Here is a 24,540-nt window from a genome sequence, read left to right as displayed (position 1 = left end):
TACATATGTAAACCACATCTTCTTAAGCCAATTGTCTGTTGATGGGCACTTGCGTTGTTTCCATGTCTTGGCTATTGTAAATACTGCTGCTACGAACATTGGGGCGTATGTACCTTTTCAAATTAGAGTTTCTGAGTGCTCGATTCTTTTTTTTTTTGCGGTACGCGGGCCTCTCACTGTTGTGGCCTCTCCCATTGTGGAGCACAGACTCCGGATGCGCAGGCTCAGCAGCCATGGCTCACGGGCCCAGCCGCTCCGCGGCATGTGGGATTTTCCCGGACCGGGGCACGAACCCACGTCCCCTGCATCGGCAGGTGGACTCTCAACCACTGCGCCACCAGGGAAGCCCTGAGTGCTCGATTCTTGATCCCCATCTGACCAACTCTACACTCCTCTTTTGACTTCCCCCAATCTATCCATTCTGGCTTTCCATGGCTACTCAGTAGAAGCCTTGCCCTTTGGTCAAGGTCATCCCCTTACTGTCAACTTTCTGCAACTGTCCTGATGACTGTCCTTTTGCACACTGCTCCCCAAGCCCCCGGAATGCCAGCCTTCCCCAGCACTCAGTGAAGTGATAGGTGCTCAGCACTGTTTTATCTGAGTTCATCCAATCTTCCCCCTTTTGGATGCCAGTTGCTGAAGGGCATAAAGTAGAGCTTATACTATTTTGCTTGGTGCATAGCAGTTCCTTAATCAACTTGATAGATTGATTGAAGGAAAACATCACTCTTGACCAGAAGCAATGTTTATGTAGAACTGCTGCCTGTTACAAATCCTTCCAGGGTTGAAGTGCTAACGTTTTTCCAATTGGGAATTTTGTACAATTGAAAAGCCTTCCTGAAATAGGAACCTGTCAGACAAGACAGAATTCACTTTAACAAAATGAGAGGGTAGCTGCTAGAACCAGAGGAATTTGGAAATGTAAGCTAAGTCAGAGTTTGCCATAGATATTGGGCTGTTATAAACAAGCTTAAAAGAAAGTTGGGCCAGATTAATAAGACGAGCTAGAACATCTTGTGATACGATGTGTGGTAGGCTGAATAATAGCCTCCCAAAGATGTCTCCATCCTAATCCTCTGGATCCGTGAACATTACCTTATTTGGCAAAAGATAATTTGCAGATCTGATTAAGTTAAGGGTCTGGAGCTGGGGAGAGGAGCGTGGATTATCCAGGTGGGAGTGATATAATTACAAAGGTCCTTTTACGAGGGAAGCAGGAAGTCAGAGTAGTTGGAGAATGTGACCACAGAAGCAAAAGGGCTGGGGTGAGGCAAGGAAGGGGTCACAAGCCAAGTAATGCAGGCGGCCTCGGGAAGCAGAAGAAGGCAAGGATATGGATTCTCCCCTCAAAACCTCCAGAAGGAGCCAACTCTGCCCACACCTTGATTGAGCCCAGTGAGACTGATTTTGGTTCTTCTGACCTCCAGACTGTAAGAGAATAAACTTATGTTGTTTTAAGCCCCTAAATTTGTGGTAATTTGTTACAACAGCAACAGGAGACTAAGCCACCATGAAAAGGCCATCAGTGATGAGGGGACTGCAGCTTCCTGTTAGAACCACTCTGGGCTCTAAGAGTCGGCACTGGAAAGCTCTGTCCTGGCAGCCCTGTTCTCATACTAAAGGCTCCCAAGTCTCTTCCATGTGAAGGAGAAGATATTTTGGGGTGGGAGTAGAAACCAAGGCTAGAGAACAAGCCAGATGCCTGGGACTCACATCTTCTATTTGGACATTCTGTCTAGGGATAGGTGGATTTTCATGTATCAAAACAGAGACAGTCCTGGGAAAGCTAGGGCCGCTAAGATTACACACCAACAATGAGCTGATTGAATAACTAGTCAATTCAAGGGAGAAAAGAATCAATCACATCAGCTGATTTTACTGAATTGACTTCTATTGTCTCAAATGTTATTCATTTCAAGACCCCAGCAGACACCACCTCAAGATTCCCCAGGCAGAGCCCAGATCCTGGGGTTTATCACCAATTTCAAAGACCTAAAATCATCCCCAGGACAAGCCAGCCTTATGTTTCTAAATCATGGAATTTTTCAGGCAGTCTGTGTATAGTCTCATTAAAGACAAAAAAAATATACAAAACATGAAGCAAAAGAGAAAAGCACAGCTTCATGTTCCATAAGCAATAAATGCTAAAAAAAAAAAATCAAGACTCCAAACATCCTATCTGTCCTGTTTATTTTTTTCTTATCTATACAAGCAAAATATATACAGTGTCTTCACCACATAATGTCAGGGTTGATCTACGATAAACTGTAGTTTGGTAAGAGGCAGAGTAAAGAGATCTTTATTCTGAGTCTATCCTGAGCAGTGAACTCTCATTTGTGGGACTTCAAAACAAGGCCACGTTTGGGGAAAAGAAAGATATATGGTGATGTAACTTGGTGGGTGTTAATGCAGTTTATAAAACAAATCTCCCAAACATTTATTCTTCAGTCAAGCTTCTGGCTATAGTGGGCTTAATATAAGCAACAAAAAGAAAGGAAACTCCCAAACATTGACATTGGCACTCAAAAAATAATAAAGGCAACTATTAAGACATTTCCAATATATTTTCATTCTGAAAATGTGTTGATATAAAATTTCTTGCCCCACTCCATGTTTTCCTCTTTCAACACTCAAACCTCCAAGTCATCAATTCTCAAAGTATGGACCCCAGACCACCAGAATCAGCATCACCAGGGAACTTTTAAAAAAATTTATTTAAACAAAAAAAGAAAATTTAAGCATGTCACATAATTATTAGGTTTTTTTTTTCTCATAGCAGTTACAAATACTTAGATTCAGAGAGTCAGGTTCACATAAATAAAAGCTTCTTTCTACAAAAAACCTGAACAATAAGAACATCATTCATCGCATGGGCCTCGCAGAAGGGAAGCTTTATTCAGTTCTCAGAGGGACCTTAGCCTAAAGCATCCTTGGCTTAATTTCGATTACTGGTGTTTCCTAGTCTGTCTCCTTCCCTTATCGCCATTAACACTCCTGCACCACCCCCCGCAAGGTGACTTCTTTTTTTTTTACAAGAAAATGCCAGAAGAAATAGGTGAGGATGGACAAAGTGCAGTGTAGTCTCCAAACCAGTTCTCAAACTTGAGGGGTCAAACTATATGCAAACACGCAAAAAGTACATGAGAAAGGCAAAGAATATGTTAAATCTGTAATTCAGATGGTTATGGAAATCAGAAATCCTTTCTATTCCAAAAGGTTCTGATTGCCCTCCGAACTGGGGGAAGGGAGGGGCGTAGCATTCATACACTGGCTCTATGGGTGTCTATTAGGATTCTGGAGGCTGGGGGTGCCCAGGCAGGATACACACCTTCCCCCATCCTACTGCCAGGACACTGGCCTTGTCTTCAGCCTAACCCGGCAGAAGTTTCCAGAACACTGTGAAAAGGGTTAGGGTGAAAAAAAGCTGCTTCCCAAACTGCATTCTGCACAAAAGAAGGCAACTTCAGTGCATGACCATAACGTTTCTGAGCCCTGTGGGGAGAGGAGCTGCCTCTTTGAAAACTTTGGCCCAGAGATCCATGATGGGCAAATTTCGTGGTTTCCTGTACCAAGTGGGACGCTCGCAGCCCCCTGGACAGATGCATGGAGAGCCAGGGACAGGCCAGAGGAGGCCCGAAGTGAGCCTGGACCTTCCATTCCTTCTGCTCTTGAAGACCAGCAGGGCTGTAATGACCAGCCAACCCGCCCGTGCTGGGAAAGCCAGGCTCCAGAAGGCCCCTAAGGCAGGCCCTCCAGGAGGCCACGGGTATGTTTGGCACTGGATGGGCACCGGCAGGCAGTGTGCTCCTGGGCCTGACTTTGTGACAGTTTCCATTTTTAACTCTACCAGGCACCTCCTTCTGCAGTGAAAGCAGACGCCTTCGGGGGAACCCAGCCTGAGCCAGGCTGCAGGGCTGAGGCAGTCAGGGCACTGTTCGTTCCCAGAGTCTCTCCCGAAGCAGCCACTGCCCTCTGGGGTTCTCTGTCTCGTAGCGGTCCTCCCCCGGGGATGCCAGGGGCTCCAGTGCAAAGAGCTCTGCGTCCCAGTCTGTGTCGTCCCCCGAGAAGTTGAAGACGATCTGTCTGGAGCTCACCAGGCTGGAAGGGAGGAATGAGGTAAAGGGTTTAAGTCTGGCTTGGCTGGCCACACGGAGAATGGACGCTCTGATTTGCCATCCTGACGGAGCCCATCAGACGCTCCCCTAGTTCTGGGCCTTGTGGAGGACAAAGCAGTATCATCATGGGGGCTGTGGGTGGACCTCAGCTGGACCTCAACATGGCCTTGGAGGGGGAGGATGGGTGATGAGGGTTGAGTCCTGGTTTTAATATGTCCCGTACATAGTCCATTCTTATGGGAGGAAAATGCCATTTAGAAAAGCCCTGAACCCATCAGAGTTGGACGGCTCTTGTAGAAACAGAGGAAGACAGGTTGAGAAGCCAAGACAGGCCCTTCTGTTGTGAGAGGTGAGCTCCCTGCAGCATGGCCTAGGGTGGCCAGATCAGGAGTGCACATACTTCTCTGAAGGAGTAAGTCATGGGGATTTGGGGGTTAGAGGTGGCAACTCGTCTTGGGAGAGAGGCCAAGAGATGGTGGCAGGAGGGCCAGGTGGGGCCCAGTCAGCGAGATGTTCTCCATCCGAGCCTGGCAATGCCTTTCTAGAGCAGGGCCATCTAATTGGTTCAGTGTTGCTTCCCTCATGGTGCTATGCCCTCCTCAACCCCAAAGTCTCATTAAAAATCTGCAGCACCCAGTGTGTCAGTGGCACTTGGGGGAAAGAGTGCAAGAGGATGGACAGAGCACGAGGGCTAAGTGGGCCGGAAAGGGAGAGGCAGGTCCACAGCTCAAGGTACAGTTAGGGGTGGGGACAGTGGTGAACCAAGCTAGAATGTGAATATAAGACTATCAAAACATGTTTTAAACTAAGACCTCCCTCCCCCCATACACAAAAGAATGATTTTTCCATGTAAGATGGGGGTTCAGGGCACCTAAGAAGCAAGCCAAGAGTCTGGTACACATGAGAGCATCTTGGTTATGCTATGTGATCTGAGCACTCACTCTTTTTTGCAGGCTTTGGGCTTAAATTTCAACGTGCTGAAGGCCCCTTCCACAGCCTTGGGCAAATAAATGGGGTGCCTTTCGAGTCTCCTCTGAGTGCCGTAGGTCCTGCGCTCCGTGCTCCTCCGGAACTGGCCGGCTGTCGTGTGCCCAGCGATGTCCTCAGAGCATCGGCGGGGCACCCGCAGGATCCAGTTGGAGTGCAGGCTGTGCTCCCGGGAGCTGGTGGCCACTGGAAGAGAGAAGCAGGGCCCCCGGGAAAGGAGGACTCACCATGCGGAGGGGAGCAGAAGGCCACGGAGAGGACAAATCCAGCTAAGAACCCACAATACATACATACGTAAAACGAAATTCTTAGGCCCGGAGAGCCAAGCAAAGGGGATGATTCAACTCTGCAGTTATCGTTTGGGGAGACATCTGCAGTTATCGTTTGGGGAGACAATGCGCTAGCGTGTGTCCATTAAAGACAAGCACATAGACCTACGTTTACTGACTTGGAAAGATGCCCATGATGTATTGTAAATTGTTAAGTGAAAAGAGTGGATGAAAAATAGCACAGAGATCTTGTTTTTGTTTAAAAAGAGTAATAAAGGGAGTCTGTGTGTGTTTAAAGCCTTTTTGAAAGGATGTACACCAAACTGTTAACAGTGATTATTAACTCTAGGTGGTAGAATTACAGGTCAAATTCTTTACTTTCTTCTTTATACTTTGGTGTATTGTTTGATTCATTTGATTTATTGTGAACATACGTTACTGTGGCTATCAGAGAAAAAACATGAAGTCATTTCCATTAAAAAATTATAACTGTGAAGATGACACTTGCGTCCTCAGTAGATTTCATTGTTCTTTCACCAGTGTCTGGATTTCCCAGGCCTGACTCTGAAAGAGAGGGCTGTTCCTTGTCAGGGGCTGCAGTGGGAGAGGGGGGCAGACCAGTTACCCTGCAGGGTACAGCGAGCTTGGGGAGTGGGAATCCCCTTCCGTGAAACTCCACAGAACCCAGTGAGAACCGAAATCTCACAGATACATGTCCATCAGGGCTAGAAAAACAACAAACACACCACAAGAATGTAATCTTTGAGCATTAAATATAATATTTAGTATTAAAAATTATTTAGTATTGGTACCAAAAGCTGTTGCCTCAATCACCAGGGGCCAGTAACCGCTAAATTAAATCATCGTTAATACACCATGAGGGGCAAGTCGACGATGAAAGAAACTGACAGTTGAGTGATGGAATTTAAAAGTGGGCTCAACTAATGAATGTGGTTGTTATTTGTTCTCCATCAGGAGACAGCCAGTGATACACCTTGGCAAGGAGAAAAGCACCACCCTCGGCCTTCACCTCACTCCCTCTCCAACAATCCAGACTGGGCTTGAGCAAGCACCCCGGCCCTCTCCCGTCTACACATCCTCGCAGAGTGGTGGCCCATGAGGGCCACAGGGGGAATGCTGGGGGGAGGGGTGGAGAGGGGTGACAAAGTAGGTGAAGGGTCAGAGTCGGGTCCAGCAGACAGGGCTGCCCAGAGCCAAGTTAGCTCAGGTAGGGTCACAAGCCCAATTTTTAAATATAATTTGTCTATTCCCTTTTCTTCTTCTTTTCTCTAACATAGAATTTACCATGTTGCCATCTTGTAGTGTACAGTTCAGGAGCGTTGAGTATATTCACATCGTTAGGTGACAGATCTCCAGAACTTTTTCATCTTGCAGAACTGAAACTCTAAACAGACTTGTGCTTGCCAAGCGGGATGGAGTGGGGGAGGGATGGATTAGGAGTTTGGGGTTAGCAGATGAAAACTCCTACATATGGAATGGATAAACAAGGTCCTACTGTATAGCACACGGAACTATATTCAATAGCGTGAGATAAAACAAATAGAAAAGAATATGAAAAGAATGTATACATATGTATAACTGAATCACTTTGATGTACAGCAGAAATTAATACAACATTGTAAATCAACTATATTTCAGTAAAAAATTAAATTAGTTAAATTACATTAAATTTAAAAATCACAACAGCTGTTTTAAAAAAAAACAACTGTAACTCTATACCCATTTAACAACTCTCCAACTCATCCCTTTCTTTAATTGTTGCCCTATTGCTTTCCCTCCTGGAGCCTTACAAAATTCCACCCCATCTCTGCTGTGGAAAATGGACCACAGGGAAGGAGTTTTTGTCCAAATACAGCCTGAGGATTTAAGGGGTAGCCTAGAGCGGCAGCAGCGACGACGAAAGCCAGGGCCCCAAGGAGTAGAGCAGGCTCAGGGCCAGGCTTTGGCTTGCAGATGTGAGTTTCCATTTAATCAAAGAAAGCCCACTCCAGAGACCCCCACTCCACCCACCTCCTGCCACCGGGATGGCACTCACCATCGAAGTCCACGTCTTCGTTCTGCGGGTCAAACTCAGCAGCCCGCGGCCGCTTCTCCGTATCCAGCTCTGCCATGATGGAGTCAAAGAAGGCGATGGCCTCTGCCACGTCCGCGCTGAACTGCGAGTGCTTCTTGGGCGTTGCTTTCTGCTAGAGATGAAGGGCAGAGAAGAGAAAGCAGAGCTGCCTGAGCCAGCCTTGGGGCGCCCACACACAAGTGACACGGAAAAGGACCACATGTTACTGAAACTAAACCAATGTGAAGTTATGAATTTGCAGGTAAATTTGAATAAGTGCCCTTGAAAGGAAGGTAGATACTCCAGATCCACACTTGCTGTAGGTCAATGGATTTCGGATTATCTCCAGGAGGGGGAGTTAAAGGGTGGGTAGATCTGCCTCTATCTTGGTCAGGGACTGTTATTGACCATTAGGCAAAATAATTTGTCTTTCTTCGGCCTGTTGCCTGCTGATAAACCCAATTAGGAGATTGTACAGTTCCTTAGGTAGGTGATGAGATGCTCACAGCAGGAAAGAGGGGACGAGATATGTTGAAAATAAAATACTCCAGAAGAGTTTTCAGTACCTAAAGTGGCCAAATTTCAGTTCAATCATGGAATAAGTTGAAGACAAATTGGTGTGATTGTTTGAACAGTGTAAGGAATAATATTGGGTTGGCCAAAAAGTTTGTTCAGGTTTTTCCGTAACATCTTTAAAGTAGTTTTTAAAAAAATCTACAGAAAGCCTAACTAGGCTCCAGGTTCTGTCCTGACTCATTCTTCATGACGTTAGCATCACCATCACCATCATCACCATCATCATTCTCTTCACAACAGCCCACAGTCAGTCACCAGCGACCAGCATCACGGAAGTTCAAGCACCATGGTGGACTCCAACGGAGAACTCATGATGTAGGCACAGAATCAGCCTGTGAACTAAGAAAAGCTCCCTGAAGAATTTAGGAAATAAGAGAACTCAGGGAGAAAAAGGAAAGACAATATGCGTTAACCTGGGCTATTTGGACCAAATGCAGAGTTCCTTTATTTTTTGTGTGCACTTTGAAAGTGGGATGGTATTAAAAATGAAAGTGATCTAATTACAGATTTGCATGTTAGGAAACTAAAGGATGACATCTTTATGTATGCATAAGATTTTGGTAAAATGTATGCATTTTGTACCACTAGGAAACATTTGTACCACTAGGAAGCCATGCGGCTTGCAGGATCTCAGTTCCCCGGACCAGGGAGAGAACCTGTGCCCCCAGCAGTGGAAGCACAGAGTCCTAACCACTGGACCACCAGGGAATTCCCAGGAAACTTTTTTTTTTTTTTTTTTGCGGTATGCGGGCCTCTCACTGTTGTGGCCTCTCCCATTGCGGAGCACAGGCTCCGGACGCTCAGGCTCAGTGGTCATGGCTCACGGGCCCAGCCGCTCCGCGGCGTGTGGGATCTTCCCGGACCGGGGCACGAACCCGTGTTCCCTGCATCGGCAGGCGGAGTCTCAACCACTGCGCCACCAGGGAAGCCCCAGGAAACATTTTTAAATAGAGGATTTTTTCCTTTTATATTTGTAAGGAGCATTCTTGGAGAAAAAATTTGGAGAGCCACAACATACACTGAACCTTTTCTGTTAAAAGTGGAAAACTATTCACATGTAGTTATCTCACCCCCTTCAAAGAGCCCATTAAAATGAAAGTGGGTGGGGGGAAAGTTGAAACTCAGTGTCAAAGAGAACAAGAGAGAGGTCATCAGTGAGAGAGATTTCCAAGAGCTCCCGCCAAATGGAAAGCAGTTGAAGCAGGGGAATTGACGTAACAGAGCAGAGGGACTGCCCTCCCAGAGAACCATGGGTGGATGAAGCAGCTCAGAAGGGAGACAGTTTGACCCTTGGAACCAGAAATGCTCCAGACTTGGCAACACCAGGCACACCAAGGGTTGGAATGAAAAACTGAGGGGCTGGTTGAAAGTCTATATGAGCACAGAAGGCTGGGCCACCAGCATCCTTCCTGCAGGCAGATAACAGGAAGACTCATATCTGGAGTCAGGTCCATACGCTTTTATCCTCCCTGTGTTTTCTCTTGCTGTCCCTCTGCCTTGAATGCCTTATCTGGCCAACTCCTATCCAACCATCAGGATGTGGCTGAGACAGCTCTTTCTCCAGGAAGACCACCCTCTCCTGGGCTGTTTCCCTCCTCCAGGCTCCAAGGTCCTCAGTACCTAATCTAATTCTACGATAGCACATAATATTTTAGAGAATTTTTTGTGAAGTGGAAGAGAGAGAAACAAAGAATCAAGAAAACCACATGATCTGGACTGAGCCCCAAAGGAAGGTTGAATATTATTTAATAGAAATGCAAGGTCTGTAGGTTTTCCCATCTCAAAATCCATCTCCACATGGAAGGGATATCACTAAGTCCCTAGTAGCAACTGCCATCGGTGTTTGGATGAATGCAAGAGTCTCAGCCTTGCTCAGGGGCACCATATTCTTTTCCCTCTGGGTCACCCTACAATGTCATCTAAGCTGTTCATTCCTCAGTGTCCACAGGAAGTAGACGTTGGTCAGAAGCTCAGAGCAGCCTGGATCAATTGCTTTCATTTATTAAAAGGCTTAAAAGAGAGTCAACTTTGGTGTCTTAACTCTTAAAGGCTAAGAAAACAGCAATGAGCACACTGCCAGTAGTTAGGTTAACACAAGCCCTTGACTGTGGCCTCTTGTGAATATCTCCAATCTCCTCAAGAATTATCCTCCAAGGATAATATTTACAAAATAAAAAAATAAATGACCAGCATATACATCACCACCTCAGCCACTGTACTCTCTGTCCATCAAAACTAATGCACAGGGGCTTCCCTGGTGGCGTAGTGGTTGGGAGTCTGCCTGCCAATGCAGGGGACACGGGTTCGTGCCCCGGTCCAGGAAGATCCCACATGCCGCGGAGCGGCTAGGCTCGTGAGCCACAATTACTGAGCCTGCGCGTCTGGAGCCTGTGCTCCGCAACAAGAGAGGCCACAATAGTGAGAGGCCCGCGGACTGCGATGAAGAGTGGCCCCCACTTGCCACAACTAGAGAAGGCCCTCGCACAGAAACGAAGACCCAACACAGCCATAAATAAATAAATAAAAGTGATTAAAAAAAAAAAACCTAACGGACAAAGACCCTTTCAGCTACACATTTCGTTGGTTATTCCAAATATTCAAACATGTTTCTTGTTTGTAAAATTTCAAGCTTGGGGACTTAACACTCCTGCACAGCTCACCCTCTCTGCTGTGCTTAGCAGTGATTGCCTTCCTGAGCACAGGCACAGACACTGACAGATAAGCTCCTTGGCCAGCACTTAAGAGTCTGCTCTTTGGGGCCTCACATCTGGGGCTCTGCTGGACCGTTCAGTACATTATCACCGTTATAAAGCTTGTTTCTGTTAAAAGAGCTTTTGGATCCTGGTGTGGCTGGAGAGTGAGACATTGGTGACATTATTTGTGGCTGACCCCTATGTACCTGTGTGACCAAGTCTCATCCCCAAAGAGAGCTCTCCCCAACTTGCCTCAATTACCATCATCAGTTTCGCCCAAGCCCTTCATGGAATGAGGGAGGAACATAAATAAATGAAAATGAAGAAACAATTGCTTTCCTTCCTTCCTTAGCTCTGCCTTCCTTCCCTGTAAATGAAAGCACCACCCCTTGAAGGAGTCTGAGGACCCAGTTGGGGGTGATGATGGTTATAAATGGTTATCACACCCCCCTCATCCCTGTCCGGGTGGTTCTCACAGTGGAGCCCAATCCCAGCTGGAGGTTGGACCCTCAATGGATGCTCTTAAAGAATCTCTACACTGGCCCTTTCCCAGATCAATTAATTTAGATAACCAGGTGATTCTAGTGCAGAGCAATTGAGAGCCTCTGCTCTCTAAGGATCCAGGCACAGGGAAGGCAGCAAGAGGGGCCGTGCTCCCGCCTCGGGGTCTGGTTTAGGATGAAAACCTTAAATACCAGTCTCATGCCCTGAATTTGCAAGAGCAGCCAGGAGTGTCTCCATGAAGACAACGACACAAGGGACAGGACCCAAGGGGATAGGACACAGCTCAATGAAGAAAGAGGACAAAGCGCCTGGATTACAGGGCCCGGACCCTTATGTCCCTGTGTATTTCCCATTGTTCAGCACATAGAGACCAGGTAAAAGGACCCCACCCCCCCTGCCCCATCCCCTTACTAGCTACAGGTATGAGGGCATCCCACTCATAGGCATGCACCTACCTTTCCCACCCAGTCCCCAAACGTGACCTAAATCACCTCCTGGCTTGGGGGGAAGGGCGGTTTCCTCTGCTTGTATTCATGCAGTTTTGTTTGCAATCTGGGTGTAATGTTTGGTACTCATCTCTGCTAGTCTTCATTTTGACTAGACATCAAGTTGTTTGTTTCTCTCTCCATCATTTCTTTTTGAAAACCCAAGCAAATGTGTATTAACCCACTCTTTAAAAAACAAAAGATAGCATACAATATCCCCCTGTGAATTGCTTTCTTCACTTGGTGTATGCTAAGAATAACTTCACAGCAGTAGAGATTCTCCTCTTCCCTTTGAATAGCTGCACAGTTCTCCACTACACAGACACACTGTAGGAATGAACTACAGTCCACTATTGTTAGAGCTTCGGGTTGTTTGAAATCTTTTGCTGTTACAATTACACACACATCATTTTGCACTTTGCCAATAATACCCTAGTACAGGCTTCTAACTAAATATTCAGCTCGTTTTACAGACAGAACGGTAAGCATCAAGTGATCTGGCAGGTCAGTTAAGTAAGATTTGGTTAACAAATCTATTGTACTTTATAAAGTATACTTTTTTTTTTTTTTTTTTTTGCGGTACGCGGGCATCTCACTGTTGTGGCCTCTTCCATTGCGGAGCACAGGCTCCAGACGCGCAGGCTCAGCGGCCATGGCTCACGGGACCAGCCGCTCCGCGGCATGTGGGATCTTCCCGGACCCGGGGCACGAACCCGCGTCCCCTGCATCGGCAGGCGGACTCTCAACCACTGCGCCACCAGGGAAGCCCTAAAGTATACTTTTAAATGTCTCCAAATGAATTTTGTGATGATTTATCTGAGTACCAATGAAACTGTGGGTAATCATCAGTTAAATCCATTTCACCTGTAACCTGTCTTCCCGCATCAAGGTTGTTTTAATTGTTGCTACAAGACTTGCCTGTCCTCCAAGAAGCATGGAGCCTAAGCAAGGTGTTTGCCTCAGTTGTTTTCCAGAAACTTGGCATCACCTGTGTCTAGTTGGAGCTGAGCCAGTTAAGGCTGGCAAGGACTACCAACCCTCCAACCGGGCATGCGCGAGTCTGCTCGGTGACATTTTGACATCAGAGGGCTGAGAGCTCCACCCTCAGATGGTGCTAGGTGCCTCTATTTTTGGACGTGCAGAGGCCTGTAGGCTAGTTACACCTGCACAGAACAACAGTTACCCCAACTTTTCCTTAGTTCCCCACACCCCAGACCGCCCGGCTTCTTTATGGCATAGATACCTGAGCCCCTTGCCTTCCAGGAGGTGGATTTGAATTTGTTCTCCTGCCTCCTTGTTTGGCTGCCTTGTGAATAAACCCTCTCTTTGCTGCAAATCTCCGCATCTCAGCGTTCGGGCTTGCTGTGAATCAGGCAAACAAGCCTGGTTTGGTGCCACCAAGGCTAATCTACAAGTCCAGGCGCCCTGGACCTTTTCAAGTCCTAGTTTAAACTCAGGCTGATTCTGGCTTTTCCTGCCTTTCCCGCAGCTTCCATGGGCCTTTCTGGCCTCTACTACGACCTTCTCTTGGTCTCCAGCCAAGACAACTAGCACAAGAGCTGCACAACTGAGGCTCAGGGTTCAGGGCTCAGGCTAACATCACAGAAAATCTACTTTACAAAGCAGGGGTTGCACAAAATGGGACGTCAGTCATCAACACCCCTGGGTGAGACCCAAATAGTTCTCCCTCTCTGAACTCAGAACTCTAAATAAAAGTGGAGTGCCCCGCCCCCCGCCCTGCCGCCGATCTTGACTTTTTCCTAGCCCAGAAATGAACTACTTTGGAAAGGCTGCGTGTAATGCAGGCTGCTTCCTGTAGCACCTGCTCAGACCTGGGTTTCGCAGGGCTCATGTTCCTTCGCCAGCAGCCCTTCCGCAGCCCCAGGGGAAGGCGCTTTCTCCGAAAGCCATCTGTACTGCATTGCCGACTCCCCTTTAACCTTCAGTGGCCTTAAGGTTATCATTTTCCAGGCCTCCCCGTCCCACCCCCTCACAACAGGCCTGGGTCTTGGATTACTTTCCCCGGATAGAACACTTGCATCTTTCCAAACCAAACTCCACCGTATTTCTCGTTTTAATTTTTGAGTCCCCCAAGGCAGTTTATTTTTCTGCCTTTCGTATCACCTCCCATCCTGCCTGGTTTCACCTGCCCTTGGGATACTTGGGCTTCTCCAATCTGTTTACTTTCTTCCGGGATCTGTCAGTATTTGTCTGCAAGAGATCTGGATGCTACAAAATGAACTTCCAGTTGTAAACAGAAGTATTTTGTCAGAGGTTAGGGTAGGGGGACATTCTAAACCCAGCCAACGTCAAGAGGACCATCTAGCCTCCTTCCCTCCTCCTCCTGGCACCACTCCCCGCCACCTCTTCGGAGGGCCAACTCACATGGCACCTCCTTTCCGAAGCTTTCACTCATTGCAGCAGACAGACCCACACACATCTTTTCTAGGCTCATATTCTGCCTTGTGTGGACAGCAACGTTGTACTATACCCTCAGAGCCCCACACTAGACCCGTGATCCTTAACCTCGTCTATGAAATAGCTTTGGCAAATAGCACTCACAGATAAGACTGTCTTTGGATAGACGCTCACTGCCAGCCACTACCTACATGAGACAAGTTGTCAGATATACCCAACTTCCAACATTCTTGTTGTAATTCTACCTGTTTCTCTTCCAACACACCAGTGTGGTTCAGGCAATGATGCTGAGAGTTGCAGCCTCAGATTATGGGCTGCATCAGGGCAGGTGGACTGTCTTTCCATCTATGAATGTAGAACACCTATTTCAATGCCTGACATGGAGTAATTTGTTGAATGAATGAATGTATGCTATATACATGCCATTATCATATGTTTATATTCTCCAACCAGTTTGCATGTTGCTAATGTATACTTTTGGATTTAACTTAGCAAATTTTGAGAACTCTGTACTCCTTATTTCTATGGAGTCCTATAACACTGTTTTGAGCTAATCGTACCTGGAAATCAAAATGTCAGTTCATTGTGATGAAATTTCCAGGATCAAATGTGGGGCTGGTCTGGATTGGAGAGATCATTTTCCCTTGGATCATTCAGCAGGGTGAAATGAAATGCAAAACAGCTCAAATTTATCCACAAGCAATTTAATGTCCTCAAAAGAAGCTTTTCAGCATAAACCTTAAAAGCTCTAATACATCCTCTTTCCTTCTGCCATCCTTGAAATGGCTATTCAAGATCAAGTCCAAAGCAATAACTTATCTTATCCATTTTTTTTGGCTGTGCCAGGTCTTAGTTGCGGCACGTGGGATCTTCTTTGTGGCATGTGGACTTCTTAGTTGTGGCATGCATGCGGGATCTAGTTCCCTGATCAGGGATTGAACCTGGGCCCCCTGCATTGGGAGTGCAGAGTTTTAGCCACTGGACCACCAGGTAAGTCCCATCTTATCCCTTTTATATTACCTCACCTAAGGAAATGTGTACCCATCATTGAATAGGGGTTTGTGATAAAAGAATAGGAGCTTAAGAAATGAGAACTGTAAATCTGAGATGCAAATAACTTGGGAAAAGGCATAATCGCTGAAATTTAAATACATATGTACACATACCCACATCCAAATTTTCAATAGATACGCTAATGGTAGACTTGTCAGAGCTGAAGGAAAAAAATAGTGATATAGGCAATAGAGCTGAGAAAATCAGCCCAAAGAGATAAAAAGAAAGGATGAGGTTTGTCACACGCTGTAGTATAACTAAACTTGGGAATTACCTCTCATAGCTAAACATTACAATCATTTTGGAATCGTAGCTGCACGTCTTTTGTCTTTGGTATTAGAGGTTTCAGACTCACAGTCTGAGGCTTAGTCTTTTTTCTCCCGCTTTATAATGTGAAGGCCATTGTTTCCTTTGCTAGGACCTGGTAACTCCTCCCCTTAAATATCACCTAAATGACCATTTCACTTTAGTTCAACACTAAGTGAAGGTTTTTTGCTCACACTTATCAAACTGTTCGAAGTCTAACTAATAGAACTGAATTAATATGCTTGAAACATAGTATAAAAATCTTCATGCCCGATACGTGAAACATCACAATCCAACGAGAGGAGGGGTGGATTTGTCCATAAATGGTGTTGAAACTTTGCTATTTGGGAAGATTTCAAGTTGGATTCTCACATCCCACTACATGTAAAAATAAATTGCTGAATAGATAAGAGGGTTGGGTTTTTTTAAATGGAACTATAAAAAAAGGAGAAAAATGGCAAATATGCAACTGACCTTGAGCCATAGAAGGACTTTCTAAGCACGAAGCAAAGAAGTATCAAAGACAACAATCAACATATTTGACTGAATAAAAATCAATGGTATTTGTAATGATAAAATTGTACTCTTAAGTAAAATTAAAAGATACATAACTCTGAGAAAATGTTTTTAAGACATATGGCAGACAGTGTACTCACATCCTTAATATGAGTCCAGATAAATAAATAAAAATATTTAGTAGAGCCAAAAAATGTATAAAGACATGAATGGGCAATCCATTAAACAAGAAGTACACATTGGTTTGATAAAAGGGTCATTCTTTGCTTAAGCAATAATCCAAAAAAAAGTACATAAAACAATGCAGTTAATCTATTATTATCAGTAAACTTTAAAAATTAATAACACTACTTGGTGCTGATAAAATGCAATAAGGGCTTTCTATCTCACTGTTGATAAAAGTGTAAATTATAAAATATTTCTGGAAAACAATATGTAGAAGAATCTTTAAAAATGAATGGCCTTTCACCTTTGGCCCATTAATCACACTTTTAGGAATCACTGCTAAAAAATGCCTTATAGACAGAGTAAGATGAATTTATTTATAATGTTTAACAATTGTTTAAAGAATGTGAGTTGTTAAATTTTTTGCCATTAATACTTTCAGTTTTCAAAAACTAGTTAATGAGATAGAAAAGAACACACAATATAAATTATAAAAAATCATATGGTATGAGCCAAATTTAGTAAATGTAGACATATACACACTTTAGGGTTGCCAAATTTAGCAAATAAAAATATAGAATGGCAGTTAAATTTCAATTTTATATAAACAGTGAATAAATTTTTAGTATAAATAGATACCAAATATTATATGGACATAATTATACTACAAAAATCCATCATTTATCTGAAATCCAAATTTAAATAGGCATCCTTTATTTTACCTGGAAGCCCTAATATACGTATCTGCAACTATGCAAGAAATAAATGATTGAAAGAAAATATACTTAAGTATTTTATAGTGATTGTCTCTGGATGATAGGAGATAGGATTCTGGATCATTTTTATTTTCTTCCTTACACTTTTCTGTGTTTTATAAATTTCATTTAATGAGCAAATATAACTTAATAATCAGAAACAAATGTTTACATAAAAAAGTGTCTTTTTGATGGTAAACTCTGATCCATTACATGTGGGATGTTTTAACTATTAGGATCATTCCATATGAATATCCCCAAATTATATTCTACTCCATAAAAAACAAGATAATTTTCCACTCACTGAAAACCACAGACCTATTACTTTTCCAGGTCTTCCATCACATTTTGTAAAGTTCCATTCTTAAATTACAGTTGGAGCTTCTCGAGTTATTAGTTTATTGACCGTCTACTATATGCCTGGAGCTGCACTAGAGGTTGGAGATAAAAAGAGAAATAAGACATGGTGGCCCCACTCAACGAGCTCACGGCCAGTAGCAGACACAGCAAATGAACAGACAATTACGGTGCCGAGTGCTGAGATAAGGGTCAGACCCAGAGAGGGGGGGGACATCCACTGCATTAGATTGTGGACATGAGAAATGGCTTCCTGGGTCAGTGCTTTCTCTGCTCTCTTAAAAGACAAGAAGTTAGCCAGGTGGGCGGGGTGTGGTAGAGAGGAAAAACGGAAGCCAAGGTATTGTACTGTTTCTAGGCTGAGCAAACGGCACATGTCTGGGAGGTAGATTGGGGAATATAATTACCTGTCTTGTGGTCTGACTGAGAGGGGCTGCAGGGATTGGGCACTCTGTTCTCAATGATTATTTTACTGTCTGCCGTCTTCTGGAGAGCGCTGCCAAGCCTAATAGAATAGTCTTTGCGGCTCATATTGAATGTTCACTGCCCTTCAACTCTGCCAACCAGATACAGGCCAAGTGATAGAGACCTCCAGTAACTGATGCTCACAGGAAACCTGCACTTTAATATCACTGTGTTTGCAGAGAGTCCCCCCCAACAGATCTGAAAAATAAATCCCAGTGGTATGGAACAGGTTCAGAACCTTCTTCCCATTGCATATGCAATTTATATATGGATGATTTGGAATCTTTTTAGATGAATTGGTTTCAGATCTTTCTACCACAGAGGAGAAAAAAAATCTATTTGCTGTTGACTTGGTCTTATTTCATGAACCAGGATTGAATGGCCAATGATAGAACACTGATTCTGAAAGTTAACTATTATCAGAACAAAACTACTTGAAACAAAAATCAATCACTTTTGGCAGGCATTCTCCATAATTCCACTGGTTCTGTTTAAATCATTCTTGTAGCAGGTGAATTTCTTTAGTTGGAGCAGGGTGGGGGGGGGGTGCTGGGAGGGGTGTGCATTTTGCAGCTGGTTCATCCAGGCAGACATATTGGGGATCGAAGCTGCTCAGAACTATATGATTCACAGGTGAATTAATGAAATTTCTTCTGGCTGTGGTGGGTGACCAGGAACGCTGGCTTTGGAAAATGTCAGCTCACATCTTCTGGGGAGAATTCCTTGGGGCACTGCAGCTAACCCCTAACTGCCTCTCTGGCAGCACAGACACTGTGGTCCACCCAGGTCCACTTAGGTGGCCCAGATCTCACAGAGGGATGCTGGCTGTTTACCTGTTCATCTGGCTTTAAAACCATGGGGAGCTATCCTCAGTGAGGAGCACTCTGGGCAAAGTCAGAGCATAATCTCAAGCTTTTCCTCCTCACGTCCCATCAAAACCCAAGCTCGTGGACCGTAAAAAGGAAGGAAGTTCTGACACAGGCTACAACATGGATGAACCTTGAAAACATTATGCTAAGAGAAAGAAACCAGTCACAGTACGACAGATACAGTATGATTCCAATTATATGAGGTTCCTAGAATAGGCAAATTCATAGAGACAGAAAGTAGAATACAGGTTTCCAGAAGTTGGGAGAAGGGGAAATGGGGAGCCACTGTTTTCTGTCTAGGATGATGAAAAAGTTCTGGGAATGGATGTAGTGGGCTACACAACACTGTCCTTAATGTCAGTGAATTGTACACTGACATTACCATTGAAAAAATGGTTCAAATGGTAAATTTTAAATTTTTTATGAGTATTTTACAGGAGGATATTATATTTTAAGAAATAAAAGATCATTGTCAAACCTTTTATAAAAACACTCTCCTGATTCCTAAATGAAGTGTTTTTAGAGCCTCCATGACCTCTTAAGGAATTCATTTTCTAGTGTTCTACTAATATACTTTCAAAAAGTGTTCTAAAAATATATTAATTAGGGCTTAATAGACTTTTGGATGAATTGTTATGAGTTTATATAAATGATCATTTGGAAAAGCTCAGAGAAAGCTCTGATGTAAAGAACTCTGATTATTGTCTGGCACTTAACCATTTGAAAGGTGTCCAGCGTTACACATTTTTCTTTAAAAGAAATTTATATAGGGCTTCCCTGGTGGCGCAGTGGCTGGGAATCCACCTGCCAATGCAAGGGACACAGGTTGGAGCCCTGGTCCGGGAAGATCCCACATGCCACAGAGCAACCAAGCCCGTGCGCCACAACTACTGAGCCTGCGCTCTAGAACCCACGAGCCACAACTAGTGAGCCCGTGTGCTACAATTACTGAAGCCCACGCACCTAGAGCCTGTGCTCCGCAACAAGAGAAACCACCACAATGAGAAGCTTGCGCACCGCAATGAAGAGTAGCCCCCGCTCGCTGCAACTTTAAAAAAACAAATAAAGTCACTTTCTGAGTACCGAGTGTTAGGACTTAAACATAGGATTTGGGGGAGACAAGTATTTTCAGCAAGTATTTTCTACCAATGCAGGAAGATGATGACATTCCTGAAGGAAGGGCCTTTCCGGATCCCCTGCCCCTGCCATGCACAGAGAGCCAGGAAGGCCACCTTGCTAGCCACGGAGACCGCGCCCACCGTTTCTCAGGCACGCCCAGCAGACAGCTCTTTCTTTGGGAGCAATAGGGAAGGAGAGCAGCTTGTCTCCAGGCTCCTATACACCTCCTGCACCATACATTTCAGAGCAGTGAACACTGGACTCCCTAGTATGTGCCAGGTCCTGTCACAGGCCAGATCTTGCTTCCTCCTCACAAGGTATATTCTTATTTCCGTTTGTATGGTCCAGAAATAGAGGCCCAGAGAGAGAAACTTAACCTGACAAAGGCACACAGCTGCTAAATACAGACCTAAAATTCAGGCCTTGATCTGACTAACTCCAAAGCCATTTTAAAACTCTTTCCTGACTTCTTTCACTAAGCATAATATTTTCTAGGTTCATCCACATTGTTGCAAATGGCAGTATTTCATTCTTTTTTATGGCTGAGTAATATTCCATTATATATATATCTCACATCTTCTTTATCCACTCATCTGTTGATGGACACTTAGGCTGCTTCCATGTCTTGGCTATTGTAAATAATGCTGCTATGAACAATGGTGTGCATGTATCTTTTCAAATTAGTGTTTTCGGGTTTTTCAGATATATGCCCAGGAGTCGGCTTGTTGGATCATATGGTAGTTCTATTTTTAGTTTTTTTTAGGAACCTCCATACTGTTTTCCACAGTGGCTGCACCAACTTACATTCCTACCAATGGTGCAGGAGGGGTCCTTTTTCTCCTAGAGAATACCATACTTAGTGAAATAAATCAGACAAAGAAAGACAAATACTATATGCTGTCACTTATATGTGGAATCTAAAAAATAATACAAATGTATGTATATGCTAAATGGAAAAATACAGATATAGAAAACAAATTTATGGTTACCAAAGGGGAGAGGGAAGAGGGGAGGGACAGACTACTATACATAAAATGGATAAGTAACAAGGATTTACTGTGTAACACAGGGAATTATACCTATTATCTCGTGATAACCTATAATGGGATATAATCTGCAAAAATACCGAATCACTATAGTGTACACCTGAAACAAACACAATATTGTAAATCAACTATACTTCAAATAAGAGCAAACAAACATAAAACCTCTCTCCTGGTTACACCATGGTAAGAGACATCTCCTGAGGAAATCCCTACACTGCATCATGCCTGGGGCCTCTTCACAGCCATCCCTACAGGGCCAGAACTGGTGTTCTACCTCTAACCCCTCCCTCTGTCTTCAGATGCTGAACTAGGAATGGAGCTGGGAGGAAGAGTGCTAGGTTCTACCAAGAAAGGACTCCATTCTGCAGGAAAATGTAGTGCCTGGTGGGAATCTAACCAGAACTAAGGACCCCAGGGTGCTCAAGCTGGAGGTCCAGAAATCACGGCAACCCCCTCTGTCATCGGAGGTGGCCCCAAAGTGGAGGGGGGCTGGCCCGCAAATCCACAGCTGGTGGGCCACAGGGGCAGTACTGGGACCTAAGAGTAAGCCACTTTGTATGGGCCCCAACCCTGCCCTACTTCTGGAGTTCAAATGGTTATTTAAACTGCTCCCGCCTGGGATAAAATGCAGACAGTTGAAACCAGTTGGGTGAGGCCAAGCCCTAGAGATCTGATAACAGGCCAGTAGGTCACTCAGTGTAAATGGGACTTGCAGGCGTGCAGGACACTGGGGGGAGGTGGGGGGGCATTGCTGGGCCACACAGGCCTGCTCTGAACACCTTGGAGCCCAGCCATCAGGAGAACAATTGATGGCAATTTAAAAATAGCTTCAAACTTCATTTTTTTTTTAAATTGAGGAAACAAAGGAATAAGTAACAGTGAGTTGGGGATCTTAGCAAAATCAGAAGAGCCTCAGCTTGCTCTTCTGCGATACAGAGGGACTTTCTCCCCCCTTCCCTTCTGGCATTATTCATTATTGGAATTATCTCAAGAAAAGGTAATGTGTACAAACACTGTAACAAGTATGAGATAAAGGCAAGTTCTTTCTTTCACTCATTTCCTGCTTGGTCTGCCTGGGCTGGAAGCCTCCAGTGCCCAGCAAAGTTGTCATTCAATCTCCTTCGACTCACAGACTCTCTCTGAGGCTGTGCCCGAGTCCCCCCAATACTGGGGCTCACGGAACAGACAGAGCGAATCCTCCAAATGTTCACTTTTCACTGGGATTTTTAGATGTGACTGTAATAATAAAAATAACAAAAACTTGTTGGGAAGTCATGTGCTGTCACTCAAATGTCATACAAGCATTCTCTCACCCAGGAAGTGGGCAGGAAGTGACAGATGTGCCCTGCAAACCGTCTGTCTGACACCAAGCCTGAGTCCTCCCCACAGGCTGCTATGTGGATGTCGGAAGCTGCTCCTTCCCGTGGTCTCCGCGTGAAAACTCAGCATGGGACCAGCCATCCTTCCCAGGCTGGCGAGATGGCAATGGAGAGTGTCTGAGGTGGACGGAGCTGCCAGCCAGAAGGCGCAGATTAATTAAGCGGCGCGTGTATGATCCAGGGCTGCAACCCGCGTCAGAGGCTCTCGGAAAAGCGCTCACGTCAACGGTACTTCTCGGCGGCGGCACTTACCTTTATTTCTTTGGAGGCGGACTTCTTTCCTCCCCTGGAGGATTTCGAGGAGGTGGAGGAGATGCCCGGGGCGCGGCTGGGCTTCAGGTCACTGAGGCTGCTCAGGTACTTTTTGCGCAATGCCAGCAGCTCCTGTAAGTACTGAAGGCAGTCCTGGGTGCGCGAGTACATCCACGCCCGGTCCCCCTCCTGCTGCAGGTAGTACAGGCTGGTGTCCATACTGCTGGCGCTTTTGTATTTCTTTAAGGACTCGCTGAACTTCTCCCCGTGGTCCCCGACCACGTACATGGAGCTGCTGCGGATCAGCCTCACCGCGGGGCTGGCGCAGTCGTAGTAAGGGCTCTCCGCCACCTCCGCCTTCCTCTGCGGGCCGGAGTGAAAGATGGAGTGGAGCTTTCTGAGCATGGTGCTCGATTTCTCTCTGTGGGTGCCTTCCAGCTGCCTGCGCGGCGCCACTTGATCTAGCTGGGGGCCCAGGAGCCAACGTGCAGGCCTCCTGCCATCTGTCTTCCCGGAGGCCTCTGATTCTTGGAATCCCAGCGAGTGTGGGCTTGGTCAGGCGGGCGACCCGGGCATCTCTCACGGCGGGGACCTTACATCCAATAACCAAAATGCCATAAACCACCTGAGGACGCTTAAAAGCAAGCTCCCTGGCTGGCTTTATGCACCATTTGGTGCGCATACCTTCCACGCTCTTCCATCGAAGGCCCCAGCTGGATGCAGAACACGTGACATTGCGTTTCCTGCTGAGCTATTTTCTTTCTTTTTCCTTTTTCATTTCTGGATGTGGTCTCCCTCGATTTGACTTGACCGTGGTGTGGATTTTTACGTTTCCACCTCGGCTGATCTGGCCCTGGTCCTGATTCCCTGTCTCCAAAATGAAACCCTGCTTTTCAAAGACAGCACTAAACCGAAGACAGCGTGTTGCCTGAGGTAAAATCCAGTCCCTGGAGATGGACCCGGATGGACACAGCCAGGGCCTTTGGCAGGAGGCTCTCAGATCCCCGATAAAGTGAGCTCAGAGCAGCATCTGAGAGTCCTGAAGGCGCCTCGGCCCACGGTAACGAGACCTCGCCGCCGTTACCAGATAGCAGCTCATTGTGGGGACCGGAGGCTTCAGATATCCGACCACAACTTTCTGCACAAAAGCCTCAGTGAGCTGAAGGTGGCCACATATATGGGGCAAATCCCGTTCTTTAGCTTGAGCACATTTTCATTTAAATAGACTCTCTCTACAATCAGACACGAGCTAATTTTTCAAGAGCCTCGTCTGAGTACATCAGAATCTCAGGGACCTTCCCTCTAGAATTCTTCCCAGGCAAATGCTACACATCATTGCTGCATTCATTTTTCTGCACAGTCTATATCTCTCCCAAATTTCAGAGAGCTGAAGCCTGAAAATCTCCAGCACAGGCGTTTTCTTAAGCTGAGATGAGTGTCAGAGGAAACTGTGAGCCCCGAGAAATCGTAATAAAATGTTATGGGATGTGTGTATTAGAATGGTTTATGTTTGCTGGGGTTTTGTTTTTTGTTTTTTGTTTTTTTTTGAGGAAGAAAGTGTTCATGGTTTTATCAGATGTTCAAAGAGATCTGTGATACAAAAAAAAAATTTTTTTAATGTTTATATCCTGCTCTAGAAGAATAACCATGCCTTTTAAAATGTAACTTAAAAGGACATTATAAATGTATTCTTCTTGAGCGCGTCCTCTGCAGGTGACATTCTCCCCGGCACGGTGGTAAGATGGTCCCGAATATGTAGACCCATTTATGCTTTACATCTGCAGAGCGCTCTAGGGCTGATAAAGCCGTTCCATAGATGTTGCTTTATTGAGTCCTTGTGGCTTCCTTGAAAGAGAAGCATCATTTCCATCACCATCATTATTGCTCCTCCATTCACAAGCGAGAAGGGGAGCCTGGAGAGGTTAGGAGGCTCAGCTAAGGTCTAATCAGGCGAGTGAGAAAGGTATCCTCAGACCCAGCGCTCCAGCTTCAAGCCTGGTGTTCTGGTCCCACTGCCCCTTGCTGCCAGGGGCTGTAAAGTCATGCGTTCTGAGGTCTCCTGGGTGGGGGGGTGGGGTGGGGGTGGTTCTCTATCCAGCCCATTTCTCTGGCTTCACACAAACACAATATCCAAGAA

The 24,540-nt window shown here is 45.4% G+C and overlaps 1 protein-coding gene across 1 annotated transcript; it reads right to left on the bottom strand.

Annotated features, from left to right (window-relative positions):
• Window positions 1-3,923: 3,923 nt before the first annotated feature.
• On the bottom strand, window positions 3,924-22,808 carry C18H13orf42 (chromosome 18 C13orf42 homolog). Its single transcript, XM_065896333.1, has 4 exons — window positions 22,404-22,808; window positions 7,428-7,575; window positions 5,057-5,288; window positions 3,924-4,098 (listed from the first exon to the last, which is right to left on the bottom strand). The coding sequence occupies exons 1-4, from the start codon at window positions 22,806-22,808 to the stop codon at window positions 3,924-3,926; spliced, it is 960 nt and encodes a 319-aa protein (XP_065752405.1).
• Between the last annotated feature and the right edge of the window lie 1,732 nt (window positions 22,809-24,540).

Source organism: Phocoena phocoena, chromosome 18 (genome assembly GCF_963924675.1).
Source record: "Phocoena phocoena chromosome 18, mPhoPho1.1, whole genome shotgun sequence".
In the NCBI taxonomy this organism is placed as follows: Eukaryota; Metazoa; Chordata; class Mammalia; order Artiodactyla; family Phocoenidae; genus Phocoena; species Phocoena phocoena.
The sequence above is the reverse complement of the archived record's forward strand: the minus strand, read 5'-3'. Positions and strand labels throughout refer to the sequence as shown.

Coding starts and splice junctions, on each gene's coding strand:
- C18H13orf42 (XM_065896333.1), bottom strand. CDS start 22,808: ATGCTCAGAAAGCTCCACTCCATCTTTCACTCCGGCCCGCAGAGGAAG. Junction 5,289..7,427: donor CGAAGACGTGGACTTCGATG/GTGAGTGCCATC, acceptor TCTCTCTTCCAG/TGGCCACCAGCTCCCGGGAG. Junction 4,099..5,056: donor CCCAAAGCCTGCAAAAAAGA/GTGAGTGCTCAG, acceptor CCTCCCTTCCAG/CCTGGTGAGCTCCAGACAGA.